At 46.4% G+C, this 19651-nt stretch overlaps 2 protein-coding genes across 2 annotated transcripts in view; one reads left to right on the top strand and one right to left on the bottom strand.

Annotated features, from left to right (window-relative positions):
• lyrm4b (LYR motif containing 4) overlaps nt 1–10197 on the top strand; it is a 42065-nt gene extending 31868 nt beyond the window's left edge. The window contains exon 3 of the mRNA XM_004080814.5: nt 9654–10197. Coding sequence (XP_004080862.1) covers nt 9654–9701 — 48 coding nt within the window. The 3' untranslated portion in view covers nt 9702–10197. The remainder of the gene's footprint in view (nt 1–9653) is intronic.
• On the bottom strand, nt 5759–8466 carry LOC144988469 (uncharacterized). Its single transcript, XM_078938907.1, has 2 exons — nt 7965–8466; nt 5759–7873 (listed from the first exon to the last, which is right to left on the bottom strand). Exon 2 carries the CDS (start codon nt 7814–7816, stop codon nt 6860–6862), a length of 957 nt encoding a protein of 318 aa, XP_078795033.1. The 5' UTR covers nt 7817–7873; nt 7965–8466; the 3' UTR covers nt 5759–6859.
• Nucleotides 10198–19651: the final 9454 nt, after the last annotated feature.

Here is a 19651-nt window from a genome sequence, read left to right as displayed (position 1 = left end):
GTTGTGAGGGGCGGTAAGCTAGCAGGAGAGCCTGTAAGCTGATTGATGAGGGCTATGCACTTTCTTCCCATACTCCTACTGCTGCTCCCTACAACTCCAATTGTAGGGGCATTTGAAGCTGTCGTGGTGTCCCCAATGCTTTTTTTGGGAGGGGTGGTAGGAACTTGCTTTAGGCTAGTTAACCCGTCCGTCAGTAGGGTGATCCGTGGCGCACATGTGGGGGGAAGAGAGACACATTTCTTCACTTGTTTCACAATGAGCGACAACTTGCGTTTTCCATAACTCTGTTTGGAGGGCTAAAGGTAGAGGTAGAGAGAAGCTGTAGAGGTAGGTTAAGTATTCGGCCGAAGTGTGGGTGGGCTTACTCCGTGCCAACAGTCCCGCACTACTCAAAGTCCTGCCGCTCTGCAGAAACTATGTCCTAGAAGAAGAAAAAACTTTTTTTTTTTTGGCTAAAAACGTCATCAAAAGATGATCGGAGTAGAACTTTAAAACTACAAAGATGGTGTTTCAAAGCAGTATATGCGAAGCTCCTATGGAGGAGAAGCATGTCAGACAGATGGGCGCGGTTTAAAACAGGCCTGCAGAGCTTTTTAGGAGGTCTGAATAATGAAGGAGGAGAAGAAGGCGGAGGAGATGGCTTCACTCTAATAAAAGACAAACTGTGGTCCAACTCCCCCACTCTGCCCCGTCTGTCGCAAACATTCATCAGCTGAGTGTCTGACTCACAAACGCACCCAGCAGCTTTGTGAAGGACAAACTAAAGACAGCAGGCAGAACGCCACTCCAAATGCAGCCTACTGATTGGTCTGATCGCAACCGACCAATGTGAGATAAAAGCCCCACGGCCGTCCCACTGAAGTACTCCAGTTCGGAAGATCTTAGGTTCCTGCCTTGCCCCCCCATGTGTCGAAGTGTGCTTGGGCAGGACGCTGAACCCCACGTTGCTCATGGTGGTTATAGGTTGGCGCCAGTGTTGGTCAGTCTGTAAAGCACTTTGGGCCTTCAAACACCATTTATGTGTGATGTCACACTCACTCCTCCAGTTCTCATAAACAGCCAATGCTTTCAATTCATAAACCTCTTAAATTCCCACAAAATTCCAACTTCTTACCCTGCCTCGTCCCACTGTTGCCTGGCAACCCTTCTCTCCCCCTTTATTCATTTCTTCTTCCCGTTTTCTACTCCTGCTGTTTAGTCGTTTTTTTATCCAGCCTGCTTGTCTAAATTTAACAGCATTTTCTTTCACAGACGTGATGAATTTTTTACTGAAAGTCAAACCAAAGTGTTTCAGTTTAGCTGCAACTTCTGGCTGTTAAAGATCTGAACCCAACAGATTCCCTATTGCATCACTGAAGACGTTATTTTTTAATCAGGTCAGCCGTATTCTTTAAGCTTTTTTATTTCTTTTACAGAAGGAACAAATCTGTGGAGTCTGCTGTTTACTGCCACTCCTAAAAGTTTCACTTTAGTAGCCGTGAAGGTGTGACACTCATCTCTAGAATGTGTTTCCTGGGTGGAATGTCCGAGTCTTTGCGTTACAGCAGCTCAGATGAGGGGTTCTGATAAAAGCGTCTGGACCTCATGAGTCTGCTGCAGAGCTGCAGCCGTCGTCTCTGGAGAAATAAGAGCTTCAGCTGTGTGCAGGGAAGAGACCAAACTGGAAATGTGATCTCTGCTGTCGGCTACAGCCCACAGAGTTTGTGAAAACTGATCAGTGGCGGTTACAAGTTTTAATGTTCTCCAATAAAGTTCTGGAGATGAAAGGCGGGCGCCCCACCATTTCAGAGCGACCTCACCTCCAAACCACGGAGCTGCAGGATTCACGTCGTCTTTTCTCACAATAATAAACTCCCTCCTTTTTTCCTTCTCATCTCTTAACTTCCCTTTGCCCAGTGGGTTTCCACAGAAACAATTACTTCTCCAGCTGTGCTGCTGTGTGTTTGTGTGTGGGGGGTCTGGATGTGTGGTTCTGCTGCGGTTTCGCCTCTTTATCTCGTTGGAGTAGTTTGAATGAACGGCTGGATCCGCCTGCAGGCAGAAAAAACGTGTTTTCCTTTCATCTGGATGGAAAGAACAGGGAAAATGTTCGTTCTGGTCACACAGCATCCAATAAAGTTCTCTTGGGGGGCTCTCACTGGAGTGCACGTCACATGCACTAAGCTTGATAGGAGCCAAACCATATGTGTGCTGTCACTGTTCACTTCTAACGAAGATCAAAGTTCTGTTGAGTTAAATCAGCTGTGAAAAGGACTAGAGCAGGGCTGTAAAAAAAAAAAATGCTGTTTTCCATATGTCAAATGTCACCTTAAGGTAGGGGGGGCTTGAATGAGCTCAGGAGGACATCCTGTCAAGGTCAACTGTCCTTCAAGGGTCTCCTAAGGCAAACTGGTCCTGGTACAGACAAACGGAGATTCACAAGAACCTTATGGAGGTAACATCAGGTCCTGGCCTTCCCTGAGCTGGGGTCACCATGGCTCCACCCGGAGGCCGGGCCTTAGGGGGGGGCTGGTCAGCAACACCTGGTGACCACATGACCTGTAGGGTTCATGGGTTTGCCTTCCTGCAGGCTCACTCCCCGCACGAGGAGCCAAATTCTCGGAGACCAAATCTGGCTTTTGAGATGTGGAATCTCCTCCTTCTGGTCAAGAAGCAACATTAACTTGTCGAAGAGGTTGGGAGAGGGTCTATTTGTGCTTCAGGGGGATGTTTAGGTGGTTCCTGTAAGTCCACATGATACTTGAAGGAAGTGGCGTTCCAAAAACAGTTGCTTTGAATCTTCAGTCCTGGACATCAGTGACATGAATGATGTTAAAAATCAAAATGAAGCTTTTTTTCCTCTGAAATGAACCAAATCTCACCATCAGCTCTGAGACCAGAGGTCCCCTTCATCATTCTGCCTCTACTGAACTCCTCCTGAGGGGTCACGTGCCCCTTCCTCTTGCTGCACATGAACAGCTGAAGGCCTCATGGCCCCCGAAGGCCTCGTTGAGCCCCAGAGTGACGGCTTTGTACTTGTCTGTGTCTTCTCGTCTTTTGGGTTCTTTTCGTTTGTGTCTGCTTTTCCCTCATTTTCTTTTTCTTTCTTTTCAAGTTGTATTTTTTTTAACTCCCCAGCTCTGTGGGGGCTCTTCTTATGCTGTTTTTTTTATCCATGTCAGCCAGCTGGAAGTCCATTGAGCAGCATCAGGTCTGGACCAGAAAGTCCACAGAGGGCAGGAGGCCTCTTTCCAATCTGCCAAACTGTATCTAAACTTCCCCTCTGTCAGGATCTGATTGTTGCCTAAAGACCTTTTTTTCTGGACCCTTACCAGAAATTCTGTGACCTTTCTTTGACATTTCAACCTTTTCTCCCACACGGGGTCCGACTGGTTGACAGGAAACAACGTCTTCCACTGCAGCATTTCCAGCACAGACGTAGATCCAATGGTGTCAGCAAGGATCAGTGCACCGCCTGCTATCCAGACATGATTGAGCATCTTAAAGCTGCCTGTAGGCACGGCCAGCCCTGATGCCCACCTTACCCTCCTGTCGGCTCACTCCACTTTGATCCATTCTGAGAAGGACCTGCTGCAGAATCCATGGAGAATTCTTTCCTTCAGGAGAATTCATGGATCCATGTCTGGATTTTATTCAGATAAATCTGTAAGGTTACCATAAAGAGGAGGGGGGGGCGTCAATGGTCGTCAGGTGGGGCACAAAACCTGTAAAAGTGTCTGTGGCTCTGCATCTCAGACTCTGAGCCCCAGCAGAAACATGGCAGGATTTAATGCTGCACACTCAAAGCAGCTTTCCTCTCATTATTCATGAGGCACAAAGTGGCAGCAGCTAAAAAGGGGGGGGGGGGGGGTCGGCAAACTGAGGGGGGCAGACACGATGAGACGGAGCGAGGCCATCCCTTTGTTAGGAGCCACAGCCGCAACAATTTACATGAGAGCCAGGCCTCCTGGCTGCTGATTGGTTCAGAGAGTCGCTCGCCTTGCCGCACCTCCAGCCCCTCCCTGCCTCCCTCGCCTCACCGCAGCCAATCAGGAGGTCACACACACGCAGGGGGGGGCTCCTCCAGAAGGAGCTCCTCGATGAGTGAGAGTGTGTGAATGTTTTGACGGCAGAATAAGTGATGAGCTGTGGGCCAGCGGGTGTGTGGAGGGACTGCGCCCCCTGCTGGAGCTGCAGTGAAACCACCACACACGCTGCAAGTCTGTACAGCAGATGAGCAGAGCGACCGCCGATGCTCTGATCACACCTCTGCTCTCTTCAGCAAGCCTCTGCAGAAGCCACAAGACTGTTTCCAGTTTCACTAGTGTGTTTCACCCATACATACACATCCCAGTTTAACCCAACAACATCTAAATAACACACACTCTTAGACACAACGGACCGTTTACCCCAGTGGTTTCCAAGCTTTTCCAGGTCACAGACCAGTTTAATGCATGTACCAGACTAAAGTGAGCGTGAAGTGAACTTTCCAAATATGTTTGTTTTTTGTCAACTTTGCCAGCTTGGAGGTTTCAGTTTAGCGGTTGCTGCAGCCGCTTTAAGAATGTAATGGATGGATTTTCCACACGTGACCGAGCGACTTGACATGCGTCAAAAACGAGTCAGACGCGGTGGAGAGAATCCAGCAATTTTTCAAAATAAAACTTCCTTTATAGACAGGTTACATTTAAAATAAATTTAATTCATGTTTTTTTTCCTCTCTGCGACCCGGTACCAGTTGTCCTTCGGTTCGGATCGGAACCACTGGTTTACCCGATCAATGGGAATCGGCTGATTCTGTCGTGGAGAATCATCTAAGAATCAGCTTTTAAAAGCAGTAAACAGACGGTTTGTGAAGCTGTCTTCGTATGAAGGTAAAAATGCTCTAAAAAGAACGCACTTGTAGATTTGATTTGAGAACTTGTAATCTAGAATGTGAGACTTGTGCATCAGATTTTTACACACAGATGCAGATTGCATCTGTGTGTAAAAAATCTTCTGCTGTGAACTGACAAATTTCCATTTGCATGAGTTCATTTAGTTACAACTTCAAATCTGTGATTACAACTGCTCAAATGTGCTTCTGCGTGTGCTCGACTCTGCTGGCGTAAATCATAAGTGCGCTACAACTACTCTCTGAATTCTGACATTCCTTGCGAGAAACTTGTGTCAAAATTGATCTGTGTCCGAAAATGGAACGGGGGGGTTAGAGGAGGCGGAGTCGACCGATCAGAGTGCAGGATTCAGAGGACTTGGGGAAAGTTAGAAAGGTCTTCACAGATTCGGACTTCCTGCTTCAATAACTCTTCTGATAAACGTTCAAATGTGACAGCAAGTATCTCAGTCATTTTGTATTAACACAGAGAGTGAACTACAAATGCATTTCTAAAGAAAAAAGTCAGTTTTTTCCTGCATTTTAATGAGAAATGATCTCTTCGTGCTTAAATGCAGACTTGTAGCGAGACGGCTGCGGACGGACCGTCAACAGGAAGATCATCTTTGTTGTAGCAGGACAACAGGGCCAGTGGTATTGAGTAGCTTTATTATAAAATCATATGTATTAACATTTGAAAACAATATATTAGATTAGATCAACGCGTTCCCCGCGGCTGTGGCGGACCACATTTCTCGCAATGAATGTGTCCGAATTCAGAGCACAGTTGTAGCGCACTTGTGATTTGAGCTAGCAGAGTCGAGCACACACAGAAGCACATTTGAGCAGTTGTAATCACAGATTTGAAGTTGTAACTCTAAATGAACTCATGCAAATGGAAATTTGTCAGTTCACAGCAGAAGATTTTTACACACAGATGCAGATTTTTGATGCACAAGTTTTCACATTCTACATTACAAGTTCTCAAATCAAATCTACAAGCGCGTTCTTTTTGGAGCATTTTTACCTTCATATCTTCGTCCCTCTGAAGTCCACTGTCTCCTCCTCTGTCTTGGAGATGTTGAGGACCAGGTTCTACTGTTCACACCACCCTCCCAGCTTCTGGACTCCTCTGTCTTGACGTCACCAAACATGGCATCACAGATCCACATGGTGTAGAGCAAGGGAGTCAGTGCACAGCCCTGTGCAGAGCTGAGGCCTGGTTGGACAGAAAAGCACCCTGACAGAAAAGCAGCTTTTCTGTCAGGGTGTTGAAGGCAGAGCTAAGGTCAACAGGGGGGGTAGCGTGCCTGCGGTTCTGGGTGGGGATCGTGATGTGGAACCCTGTGGAGATGGCGTTCCCTCTCAGTCTGTTAGCTATAGAAGGGGGAAGTGCAGTGGATGGAATGTGGGTGAGAAGCAGGACGTGACGTGACATCGGACCTCAGGTGTCAGACCAACCAGTCGTTCAGATTGCTGATGCTAGTGTTTTTTGGCAGTGGCACAGTTGAGATTTACCTCTGTCTGAGACGATAAAGAACTGGAACAGTGAATCATTAAATGGGGTGGTGGGCTGTGGTCCAGAGGTAGAGGGGTCAACCTCCGATGGTAAACGCCATTTAGAAATTTTAAATATCCTGGTAAAGACCTCAGCTGGCTGGTCTGCACTTTCTCCGAGGACCCACCCAGTCACTACAGGGGAAACCATGAGGCTGAATTGGCCGTGCTGCAGCCTGTTGACCTTAGCTCTGCCTGTGAGTCGTTGGGGGGGTCCCTTTGCTTCTGTTGGAAGAAGGGGAGAGTGGACTGTTTGGTGCCGAGGTGGTAACAGCTGCAGCTGGGAGGAGACGCCTGAGCTGGAAAGGTGTGAAGAGGGGGCCGAGTGGGTGGAGACTGGGGGCTGGGCAGAATCAAATCTGTTAAAGAACAGGTTCAGTTCATTTGCCCAGGCTTGGTCACCTGTGACCTGGCGACCATTTCCAGCCTCAGCATGTCCTGAGATGTGTTTTAGACCCCTCCACACATCACGGATGTTGTTCTGTTCCAGGCGCTGCTCCAGCTTCTTCCTGTAGCGTCTTTGCACTTCCTGATGTTGTATTTCAGGTCCCTCTGTACTCTGCGTAGCTCCTCCTTGTCCCCAGAGAGAAAAGCCCTCTTCTTCTCATTTAGGAGGGTCTTCAGCTCAGGAGTGACCCAGGGCTTGTTGATGGAAAAAAACTGCACTGATTTTGTTTGCACTGTTTTCCACACAAAAATTGACATAGTCCGTGATGCAGTCAGTGAGACTGTCAATGCCCCCCCCCCCCCGTGTGGACTGCAGAGAACGTCCCAGTCTGTGGTGCTAAAACAGTCCCTTAGTCGCTCTGTTACCTCCTCAGTCCAGATCTTCACCGTTTTAATCTGTGGTTTCTGCTGTTTCACCACTGGAGTGTACGCAGAGGAGAGATGGACCAGGTTGTGATCAGAGCGTCCTAAAGGGGGGAGGGGGGCAGAAGCATATGCATTCTTGATGTTAGCATAGAAAAGGTCCAGAGCTTTTCTGTCCCTCGTATGACAGTTCACATACTGGGTGAAGTTGGACAGGGTGGCGGAGAGGGGGGTGCATGCATGGTTAAAGTCCCCAGAAATCAGGATCAGGGCCTGCGGGTGTTGTGTCTGCAGCTGGGACACGGTGCTGTGCACGCGCTCACAAGCGACAGCAGCGTCAGCCGACGGAGGGACGTAAACAGTCACCACCAGCACATGGGAGAACTCCCGTGGAAGGTAGTACGGCCGAACGCTGACTGCCACCAGTTCAATGTCCTTGCTGCAGTGCTGTTCTTTCACAGTGATGTGGTTCGGGTTACACCACCTGTCATTCACGAACACCGCCAGACCACCGCCTTTCTTCTTTCCGCTCTGCGCCGCGCTCCGGTCCGCCCGCACCAGCGTGAATCCAGTAACTGAGACCACGGAGTTTGTCATGTCCTGGTGGAGCCACGTCTCGGTGAAACACAGCAGGCTGCTCTCACGGTACACCCGCTGCAGACGCATGAGCGCTGTTAGCTCGTCCAGCTTGTTAGAGAGCGCGCGGACGTTTCCCATAGCAACGGATGGTAAACATGGCTTGTACCTCCGTCTTCTCTCCCGGCGTTTAACTCCAGCTCTGCAGCCTCGTCGTTTCCTCCGTATTTCAGCTGGAACATCTGGCTTTCCAGCGAGGAGAATCTCAACTCGTCCAAGAGCTAACAGCTGATCTCGAGTGTAAACAATGGAGCTGCATCCTAACGGATCCCCCCAGGCCGGTTCAAAAAGTTGAGAAAAAATAAAAAAACAAAAGTAATAATGTTCCTGTCCTTTGTCGCAGAACTTTGTAATAGTTATTGAAAAATACAAAAAACACAAATAAGTTGGAAGAAAATATTAAAAAACGCAAAGTAAGGAACACAAAAAGGTAGAGCTGCCCAGATAAGCTGCCACACACGCGGCGCCATGGTAACCATGGTAACCATGGTAACCGCGGCGCCATGGTAATTAAACAGAATCATACTTTTTTTATAGCTTACACAAAAATGGTCCTCTTTGACACAGTTATATAATCTTCAGCGCCACCTGCTGCTCTGGAGGTGAAAACCAAACATTAAGCGGGTGATTTTTAAACATTTGATTAACCATGTTGCACTGGTGCTTTAGCTCAGACGGTTAAACCATTTAAGCAATTAACGTAGTTCCAGTAGATTCTGAAGCAGAAAAAAAGCTGCTTTGTCCTGATATGCAACTGATACAGCAGTGAAATGTTTACACAATCAATGAAATCGACTGGTTGTGTCGCTGAGGAAAGCTGCTTTGCACCGTTATGCAACACCTTACATTAGTATTGTGTTGGAGTGTAGAAAGTCAGTTCAAAGCCGCCTTTCTCCTCATTAAAGTCAGCTGCCAGCAACATTTCTCGTTTTAAAGGATAATAATCTAGAATTCAAAAAACAAGATTTTCTTTCATTTATGGGACTGTCTGTGTTTATGCAAGAGATCCATGGATGCTGGAAACAGTTGGATGATAAACATTTTTAAGAACTGGGAAGTCTGAGTCTGCACCAGCAGGTGTGAGGGGTGGAGCTTTAGGCAATGGAGGGTGGAGCTGCAGGTTATAATGTCGGGTTGGGTCAGACGGTAAATGAAAAAAAACACAAATGTGTCCTTGAGCACACTCGGGTCAAACATCTGAACTGTGTGTTCAGACTCGCCTAGAAGCTCTCTGTTCAGAACGCTGGTGCATGTGAGTGTGCACGTATCATATCTGGGATCAGTTTGTCTTGTTTCAGTGCTAAAAAAAAAGGCTAAATCAATTCTGAACTGTGCCCCCCCCCCCCCGGGCCACACACTCACAGGCGGAGCGAGTTGAGCTCACAGTGCAGCTCCGCCTTGTTGACCCGCAGACAGGAAGTACACGCCGCCTTCAGAAAGGACTCCCGCTTTACATCTGGCAGTTTGGCTTTTATTTTTAAGTCACAAAAGATTACAGATGTGAAGATTAACATGACTCGTCAGAACAGTACCTGATGTGTTCAGGCCCAGATCACATCCCACATCATCATTCCTCCACCACTGTGCTTCTTTCTCTATTTTTTTTCTTCAATTTACCAACATGGACTTTAACATTACTACTACTACTAACTGAGTCCTGGGGAGTCTGATATGAAGCTTGGGTTGTTTCCGCTGTAAAAAATGTTGTTTTTTTGGTCTTTTATCTATTAAAACAAAAAACGTTTTCAACTTGAATTATTAAACCTTGTGTGTTTTTGTCGTGCATGTGTGTGTTTAGGTGTCCATTGGCAAGATGTACGGAGCGCAGAAGACGGTCGTGGAGTAGCAGGACCATTGAGGAAGAGCCCGGCAAACAACAGGATGTGACCTCATAGACCAGAGCCCACCCGGTCTTTGGCATCACTGTTGAGTTTGAGCTGGTTGAACATGAAATGCATCGTGGGAGACGCAGTTGAAGTCTGGGAGGACCATGTTGGGGCTGCTCCCGTTGGTCTAGGCTTCCCTGACTTGGCTTTTCTTTAGTATTTATGTTGTCAGCAACACAATCCATCTATCCTAAAAAAATATTTACTCAGCAAAGAGATGAAGACTGAGAGCTGCAGCATAAAAATGCAACTACTTTTCTTGATCCGTACACCAACAGAAATATAAGAAATGACCAAAACGCTAGAGGAGAAATCACCTATCAGGCTCCTCCTCTCTGCCGTGCTTTAGCTCCCCCTTCTGGAGGCTGGTTACCATGGTGACTAAGAGGCATTCAGGGATGTTTTTTTCTTCAGGTCATCAGTGTGTGTTTTGAATAAAGGCAAATAACAAAAGAACTCCTGTGTGTTTTCTGCTCCATGACTTCTGCCAGATCCTCAAGCCAAAGGTCTGCCGGTCCTCAGGGTTTGTACACCTGTCTCACCTCTATACAGGTAAGACGTCTGCCGTGCTTCAGGGTTGGTACACCTGTCTCACCTCTGTACAGGTAAGACGTCTGCCGTGCTTCAGGGTTGGTACACCTGTCTCACCTCTGTACAGGTAAGACGTCTGCCGTGCTTCAGGGTTGGTACACCTGTCCCACCTCTGTACAGGTAAGACGTCTGCCGTGCTTCAGGGTTGGTACACCTGTCTCACCTCTGTACAGGTAAGACGTCTGCCGGGCTTCAGGGTTGGTACACCTGTCTCACCTCTGTACAGGTAAGACGTCTGCCGTGCTTCAGGGTTGGTACACCTGTCTCACCTCTGTACAGGTAAGACGTCTGCCGGTCCTCAGGGTTTGTACACCTGTCTCACCTCTGTACAGGTAAGACGTCTGCCGTGCTTCAGGGTTTGTACACCTGTCTCACCTCTATACAGGTGAGTCGTCTGCCGTTCTTCAGGGTTGGTACACCTGTCCCACCTCTGTACAGGTGAAGATCCTGTTGGTTCCAAACTGCTTCCAAACACTTATTTTATGATGAAATGGTTACTTTCAACCATTCTAGCATTTTACAACTTTATATCTTCAGCATTTAATCCAAACTTCTTCGAGTTATTAAACAGTTTCGCTCAAGCAAACTTCAAGTCTGTCATCCATTCTAGAATGAAGCCACTGGGTTTATCATGTCCAGCAACCACCTGCAGCTCAAAGCATTCACACCTGCATCATAGCAGGTATTGCAATACATGTAGTTGGACATAGCTACACTCATTGTTAAAGGAAGTTGAGCTTGAACTGGGCACATTTTTCATAAAAAACATCAAATCTGTGTATATGATGTGTTTTTTGTCTATTTCAGGTTACATGGATGAACCTGTTGGAATATCTTTATAAAAAGGACATCAAAAATGGTTATAAATTTTAAATGATAGTGTAAATAAAACAGTGAACGAGTTCGCCTTTCAGGCAGCCAAAAACTCTGCAGTCCCCCCCCCCCCCCCCCCCCCCAGGGCAGTAGTTAATTAACTCACCTGTTCAGCGTTCTATTTAAGTCCAGGTGTGCAGCCGTTCATTCTCTTTCTTACCGCAGCGCTGCATTCGTCGCCCCACCCTCCTCTCGGCTTCCACCTGTGGGCTCTGTTCGGGGTTTCTTACCCTAAAGTTTATGGAAATTATCTCATGGAATTGTACGGAGCCTTATGCCAATCAAAGTTTGTTAATGCCAACTCAGATGTAAATTAAGTATGTGAAATAAATGTATTCTACTGCAAGAGTTTTTGTCTGACTGAAAAGCCATCCTCATGTGTTCAGTAAAAAAGAGGCCCATAACTCCTGCAGCACCCACACAGACATCTCTGCACATGATGTTCTGAGCTTTGGTGTTAAACTGAAGAGCTTTAACAGCAAACCTGGCAGCTGCACTGCTGCTTTGTTTTCTGCACATCTGCATTTGACATGCAAGCCCCAGAGTGCTCTGCTGCTTCAGCGTTTCTGTCCCACTGAAATCCTTCAGGTGTCCACAGGACGCTCCCATGTTTACAGCTTTTCTCTGCAGGTTTGCAGAGGAATCAAACCATCTCCATTTGCTCCTGTGAAAAAAAACTTTCATGAACAAACACTAGAGTATGCCAGTAGCCAGGTCACATGACTGAGTCCAGGTGTATTTCTGGTTCACACCTGTACTGTTTGTGTGTGTCTGTTGGTGCTCAAGTGTCTTGAATGAAACTGTTGTAAAATTGCTGACCAGAGCTCAGAGGAGATGTGGAGGAGAGGGACAGAGGTTAGGAGGTGACTGACCTGCAGGTACCGACGGCTCCTATTTATAGAGCCATCTGTAGGTTGAAAGGTGAGCCCGGTGGCCCACACACACACACACACACACACAAAATGTTGCTCAATGCTGGGTTTCATCAGAGAAGCACGCACACACAGAGGCTTCTTCACTGAGTTCTGCACATGCTCAGTTCATCTGTTGCAATTCTGATGACCTTTGATATTTGTTTAGTCATTTTAGGGTTTGTAAATGGGCTCTTAATATGAAAAGGTTTTTTTGTAAACTCACTGTTGGGCAAAATTCAGACATTTGTAGGTCGTCTGTTAGAGGAATAGGATGATAGTTTGGATCGGTTCTGAAGTTCGATTTCTACAAACCTGAAAAAGATGAAGGTCAGGGTCGAGTCAACTATGGTGATTTGTTGTTTTTGATTTTTTATTAGTAATTAAAATCCCGCCAATATGTATATTTTTTTAAAGGCATAGTTCTCTGTTCTCCATCCAACAAATAATCCGAGACTCAAGCAGCACATGGACAGGAGTTGTTCTGTGGAGCCATTGGCTTAAGCCGCATTCACAGACATTATTCTAAGAAAGTCTTGAGTTGTGAACTGATCTTTTCAAAACTGGAACAACCCAAATTCAATTCAATCTTATCTACAAAGCCCAATATTGCAACAATAGTCGTTTCAATGGGCTTCATACCGGTAATCGTATAAGAACAGAAGTCATAGAATTCAAAAGGAAAAGGCTAAACCAAACTAAACAGTCTAGGCTAAACTGGGCATCCCTCCCCTTAGACCTTTCCTTCTTGCAGGAAAAGAAGAAACCTCAGGGACGTCCCCATGAAGGAGGGATCCTCCCCCAGGACGGACTGGGGATGTACCAGAACTCTTGGAGAAGAATGAGCTTATCAGTCAAATAGGGGACTCCATGGTGGTGCAGTGGTTAGCGCTCTTGCCTTACAGCCAGAATGTCTTGGTTCAGTTCCCAGCTGGGCCTTTCCTGTGAGGAGCTTGGATGTTCTCCTCATGCATGTGTGGGTTACTTTAATAGATTAACTACCCAAGTAAGTTCAGGGTAGATGCTAATCCACAATTATTAAAATATAAATTTAAGTACTTCACTTCTTAATTTTATTGGTTGATATATGTTATTGTGTTAATGAACCAATAAAACATTTGTTTCCTTTTCTAATAAAAACTCTTCTTCTTGGATTACTGTAATGTTGTGTGTTTTCTGTTTTTAATGTTAAAGCGCTTCGAGCTGCGCAACATGCATGAGAAGTGCTATTTTATAAATAAAGTTTGATGTCTAATTATCCTAAGTTTGATTAGTTACTGTATGAATGTATAACTGATGTTTATATTGCTGTTGTGTATTATTTCTACTTAATTGCTTGAAATAAACCATTTCAAATAAAAAAATCAAATAAAAAAATCTTTTTGTGTTTGTGTCCAGGAATGAACATAAGCCATCAGACGGCAGAAATGGCTGTGGTTTGAAGCGTCCATATCATGGTTTTCTTAAGCCTTTCAGAGTAAAAAATATCCTTGGATATGATCATATATTACCTTTGGCACACTAAAGAATTATTTTTTTGAAAAAGGCTGGTGCAGCGCAGGTTATTAGATGAATGCTCTGAAATGCGTGACTGGATCAAAACACCGCTATGGGGTTGTTTTTGTGAGGAATGAACATATAATACACTCAAAGCTCAAAGTTGACTTTGCATGAGATAGCATTTTCACCTCGCAATAAGAAGGCTGTGGTTCAAATCCCTGCTGGGTCTTTTCTCTAAATGATACTTGTAAAGCACTTTACAGTCACAGTCCCATTCACACACTGATGGCGGCTCCACTGCCAAACACTGGCTCCAACCATCCACCAGAGCCAAGGACACTTCAACGCATGGCTGGGCAAGGCAGGAATCAAACCTGCAAACTTCCGATCAGGGGTCGACCGCCCTACAGCTGCTCCACAGCTGCCCAACAGTTTGAATGTCCCCCTCATGCTTGCCTGGTTCCCTCTGGGCGCTCCAGCTTCCTGCTTATCGGTTTGCCTAGTGTTTCTAAACGGCCCTTGGTGTAAACGTGTGAGTGTGTGTCTCAGCAACAAACTGGTGACCCCTCACCCAACAGTAGCTGGGCGGGTTCCAGTGGCCCCATGACCCTTAAAGGGATCCACTGGGTTCAGAAAATAGATGAATGGATGGATGGATGGATGGATGTAAAAATGGAGGGAAGGGAAGTTTACATTAGCATCAAACATTTGTGCTAATTCATCATCAGTAAAGACATCAGGGGAAAAAATCCAACACTCAGCTGGAAATGTTTATTTAACTTTTTTTGTGCAGTTGTTCTGCTGCATATTGGAGTGAATGCAGACCAACTGGATGGGTTATAAGCTTCCTATAGTGAACTGTCCTGGCTCCAGCTCAAGATGTGTGGAACAAACTCACGTAAAAGTGTTGCTTTATGATTTTTAGAGTGCCTTGAGTGTTGCAAAAAGGTTGTTTTGTGTAGGTTCTTTATTGTTTCAAATGATTTTATTCACATTTTTGTGTGTAATTAGGGTTCTGTTGATGAAGACCTTCATTATTATATATGTATTTTATTTATTTTTGTTGATTTTTCATAAACCTTTTCAGTATCTTAAAAGATGTGTTGTAACCCTTGTGCTATCCTAGGCACTTTAACATTGGGAGTGGGGTCATCTAGACCCACTAGACAGTGCTCTGAACCTTTTTTCTTCAATGATTTGTGATCTTCACTGGTGTCCATGGATTACATGAAATCTTTCCACCTTTATCCACCTTTGTCATGGTAGGGAGAACACATCAATGGAAGGGTGGGGTCATCTTTTTTTTTTTTTTTTTTTTAAACTTGTCCTGTCCAACAGCTTGGCAGACAGATGAGAGCTGAGGGCCTCTTGTGTTGGACATATTTTGCTTTAACAAGAGGGGTTATTAATCTTCAGACAAACCAAAGGTATGTCTGAATAAACCCCTTTTGTAATTGAGGCCAAACTTTATTAATTTCAATCATGTCTGAAAATCTTTGGTGTTGGACCGGACGGAAAAGGAAAGAGGGGAAGAAGAGAGAGGGACGCTAGAGAGAGGGGGGGTAGGGGGGTGATAATAGGAGGGGAAGGGGGATAAGACCATGAAGCAGCATACAGCAGCAAGTTTACTGGTTGTTAATCATTATGGTAAGGTTCAAATGCAGTACAAAAAGGGCGGGGCCCGACCACACACACACTCAAATGTTATAAACACACCTGCTAGCTGCAAAAAAGTCCACATGTCAACATGTAGACAAAACAGATAGTGTTCACACGCATACTTATGCCTTAAAACAGACTAGTGTGAAATATTTCAGTCATTCAGTCATGCAAACTGTTAGTGCAAAGGTGAGCTAACACCAGTGCTCAGGTGAGTGTTTATGTTCTTCTAAAATGGATGGTGGAACGTGAAAAGAAGGAGGGAGAGTGCCCAGCCATCCCCACCCCAAGACCCCCACCGCAGCAGCAGCGGCAGCCGGAATCCCCCCAACGCCACACGGGAACCGGCAGGGAACAACCGCCGCCCGGGCGACCAAGCCCACCACCCAGGCCAGGGCCAGCAGGGCCGCCGCAAGGCCCCCAGAGCCAGAGGCCAGGGAGGCACGGAGGGAAAGAGAGCGCCGCCCCAGCCCAACCAGGAGAGCAGCCCCCCCGCCGCGCCGGGAGAACCCAACGCGGGGCCCCACCGGAGAAGGACGCCCACAGCCCCAAACGAGCACCCCACCACCACCCAGGAGTTCCGGGCATCCCCCCGCCCCAACCCCAGGTACGAGCCAGGACCTCCCAAGGGATACCCGCTCCGCACTCCAGGCAGCCATCCGCCCGGCCCACGGTTGGTCCAGGGAGGAGCGAGGCAGGGGGCCCGCCGCCCCCGCCCAGGAGGGGGGAACCCCGGGGAAAAAAAAGAGGGCCCACAAGGGGTGTTGTAAATATGGCCCGACCAGGCTCGGCCACAGTTGGAAATTTGGCGGGGCCCAGCACTCAGGAGCAAGGGCCAGAACCCACCCCCCAGGGACCAGACACCCCCGGCTCAGATGTAATGTGAACCCCCCCACCGCGCGGAGAGAGCACCGCCGGGCCCAGGAAGCCGGCACCCCGGGGACACGGCCGCCGTTGCAAAGGGGCCCGTACCCCCCACCAGGGAAGAGGCAGGGGACAGATGGACCCAGGTCCCACCTTTCTTGCAAAATGTGTGTGCGTGTATGTGTGTTTGAGAGGGTGTGTGTGTGCATGTGTGTGTGTTTATGTTGGGATGTATATATTGAGGGGGGAGGGGTGTGTGTACTAAGGGGGGTGCAGTTAAAATTGGCGGGTAGGGCACTAAGGGGACATCTCCTGATTACTCACAGTGACGTCCCCTCATCCTCCCCACCAAGGGGCCCTAAATGTCTAAAGTGTGGTTAAAATTGGCGGGTAGGGTGCTAGGAGGACATCCGCTGCTTGCTGGCAGTGATGTCCAAGCACCCCCCCTACCAAGGGCCCTACATGTCTAAGGTGCAAATAAAACCGAAAGAGGGGGGGCCCACTCCATACGGCAACCTTAGGAGGGGGGCCACTGCCTAGTAATCCCCCCCCCAAGGCTCATCGCAGGCTAAGCCCCCCAGCCCCTCACCCTATTATGAGGTTATATGAGGAAGGGGGTAAGTTGGGGACAGCTGATAGACTGTCCCCCGGTGGTCAAACAGCTGTCCCAAGGGTGGGGTCATCTAAGATAGCACAAGGGTTAAAACATCCAAATGTTAAAGATAAAACTAAAATGCAATTGTACATAACCATGGAAACGCAAACTAAATAATACATATTTTTATTGAAATAGACACCAAGGACGTGCGCAGGATTTTAGAGGAACAGCGGCTCTAATTCAGGAAAAGGCAGCAAAACCTTTTTTTTTAGTCCTTGAAACAATGCGAAAATTAAGTAAAGTTTTAAAACAAACCACTAATAGATAAATACTCAGCTACTGTAGGTTAAAGTGACACAATTGTCATTTCTTTTTGTAAACAAATTATTGTCAACATGAGTTGATTCACTTTATCACAGACGTGGAAGACTTAAGGCTGTTTATGTTGGCACAATGTGTTGCAGGCATAATTAACATGAAACAGGTTTGATCCAGATTTCCTACGACATTTATCCCCAGACTGCTGAACATATTAATAATATTGAATGTTATCACACTGTTTCTGTGAGGATTCTGCTGTTTACTTCAGTTGTTCAGTAGAGATTTTGGTCGTGTTCTGTCCTCCAGGTTCATGTTATTCACCCACAGTTGTCTTCATTTCTGTTCATTGTTTAGTCAGTAGAAGTGTCTGCTTTTCAGTTCTACACTGTCAGTGGAAACATTTTTTTCTTGTATCTCTGACAGAAATGAATTCGTGTTTATACTGTATTTTTCTATACAGCCAAAAAGTCCTTTTATGGAGAGTTAGAAGAGCCCCATGTGGCTCTGGAGGCTGTGGTTGCAGTCCTCTGGTCTATTGTGTCCTGATGTTGAGTAATAGCAGATGGACTTCAGGTCCTCTTTCTATAAAACTGATGAAGCCACTTGGATGAGTTTAAAGAAAGAAGACTTTAGGTTCAGATGCAATAACTCAACTTCAAGACATCACCTGGATGAATGAGAGTCTTTGAATCTGAAGTCTAAATGATGTTATTAAAATGTAAACCTGAGCGTGTTCTGGTCTGTTGAAACATTGGAGTGAAGCTTATCTGTGCTGACAGCTAAACCTCTGGTCCAGATGTTGCTCTTTATGTCCAACCGCCCGTTCCCAAATCAGCTGCTCGTGCTTTCAACATTCCCAATTTAGTCTGTTTGGCTACTTTTATCTGCTTACAGAGTTTCATCTCAGTGTTGACAGAACAAACATTGGAGGTCAGATTTGTCAACAGGACGGCTTCCAGATTTCTGAACTTTGTCCGCAGCATAAGGAGGGATGTGGAGCTGCCTGACCACAAATGGAAAAAGTGCCGTGTTGACATGTTGAGCATGAGGCAAAACCTCCATCCCAACACTGCCATTGGTTCAGGCCAAAAGACCACCTTGTTGAGTCAGAGTCTCAGTCCTCTCCTGTGACAGCTGCAAACCACAGAAAAAAGCTGTGCGGACATTTATACTAGGACCTTCTTGTTGATACTTCAAATAAAGGTTATACTAGCTCATATGCTAATATTAACACTTTAGCAACATTCTACCAGTTTATTTCAAATGTTTTTCCCAGCAGAGCTCTCACTGTTCCATTGCTGTGTGTTGTGTTGTAAATCCACTCTGCTATCCCGTCATTCTGAGGTTTTATTTGGATTTTTAAATATGTCATTTTTGCCTTACTTTGGATTTTGGAAAAAAAATTTTGTGCATGACCCTGGACTGGATTTTCACGGATTCTCTGTTGCTCCCCATTCCCCACAACGCTGTCTCCTGTGTGCCTCTCCACACAAGAGGCTGTTTCCAGGAGGTGGAGTGCTCCCGCCTGAGTATTGTTCGTAGAACCTGACAAACAATAACTCTCTTGTGTTTCTGTTACAGACTCCCCTGTGCATCTGGCAGTATCATGGCTCCGTTACCACCTGAGCTTCAATAAACTGCATTTACCTTACCCTCACTGTGCTCCTCCTTGGGTTGTCCGATACCTCTGACATAATCATGGTTAAAAAACACAACTTTAGACCAGATAAGTTTTAATGAGCTCTATTTTTAAGACCCAGTTATATAAATGTCTAAATATAAGCCTTTTTAAATACTTTTTATTACCAAATTTTCTAATTTAAGGCTTTTAAGACTTTTAAAGACCCCACAGGAACGCTGTCTGTCAACAAATGATCAACGTCATTTACCGACACGCAGAACCCCCAATGGAATATCCTCTGAAACATACATCACTGCACATGTGTGTTTAACCACTCTGAGCGCACATTCTTACTGCCATCAGAGATCCATACTGCCGTCCCTGCTGTGCGCTGGATTCCTGGTGGAGGAAAACTCCGGCCTTCTGGAGCGGTTATTTTGACCTGAGCCGGCCCGAGTGTCTCCTCGATTGGGAGGAAGACAGAGACGCCACCGTCTGAACCAGCCGTCCTGCCGGGTCCGCGGTACCCGCCCGGAGGATCCAAGCCCACTATGGCAGCAGTCTCAGTCAGTCCAGGAGCATGTGCTTCTCCATGCCTGCCTAAAGAGCAGGGCCGCCGTTCGCTCAGCGGTGGTTAAGCCAGCCGCGCTTCAGAAATGTCATGCTCCCACCAATCACACAGTTTACCGCAGAGCCGGGAACACGACTGTCGCTGCTTTCACAATAAAACACCCGATCTGTTCTAATTATGTATTACTACAACAATAATATTAACACACAGGAAAAGCTATCTCTTCACAAAGATTTGTGCACTCTTACTATGTAGATTTTGAATTATTAGTACATAAACATAGTATTTTAGACTTTAGATTTATTAGAAGTAGTCCACTCTGAAGTTGAATAAAGTGACTTGATGCATAATTCCAGACCGTGACTGGTATATACTTGTTCTCCACGTCCTGCACTGTGACC

This window comes from Oryzias latipes, chromosome 20 (genome assembly GCF_053564925.1).
Source record: "Oryzias latipes strain Hd-rR chromosome 20, Olatipes_Hd-rR_3.1".
Taxonomy (NCBI): Eukaryota; Metazoa; Chordata; class Actinopteri; order Beloniformes; family Adrianichthyidae; genus Oryzias; species Oryzias latipes.
The sequence above is the reverse complement of the archived record's forward strand: the minus strand, read 5'-3'. Positions and strand labels throughout refer to the sequence as shown.

Bases quoted from the DNA above. Each gene is read 5' to 3' on its own strand.
- LOC144988469 (XM_078938907.1), bottom strand. From the start codon at position 7,816: ATGACAAACTCCGTGGTCTCAGTTACTGGATTCACGCTGGTGCGGGCG.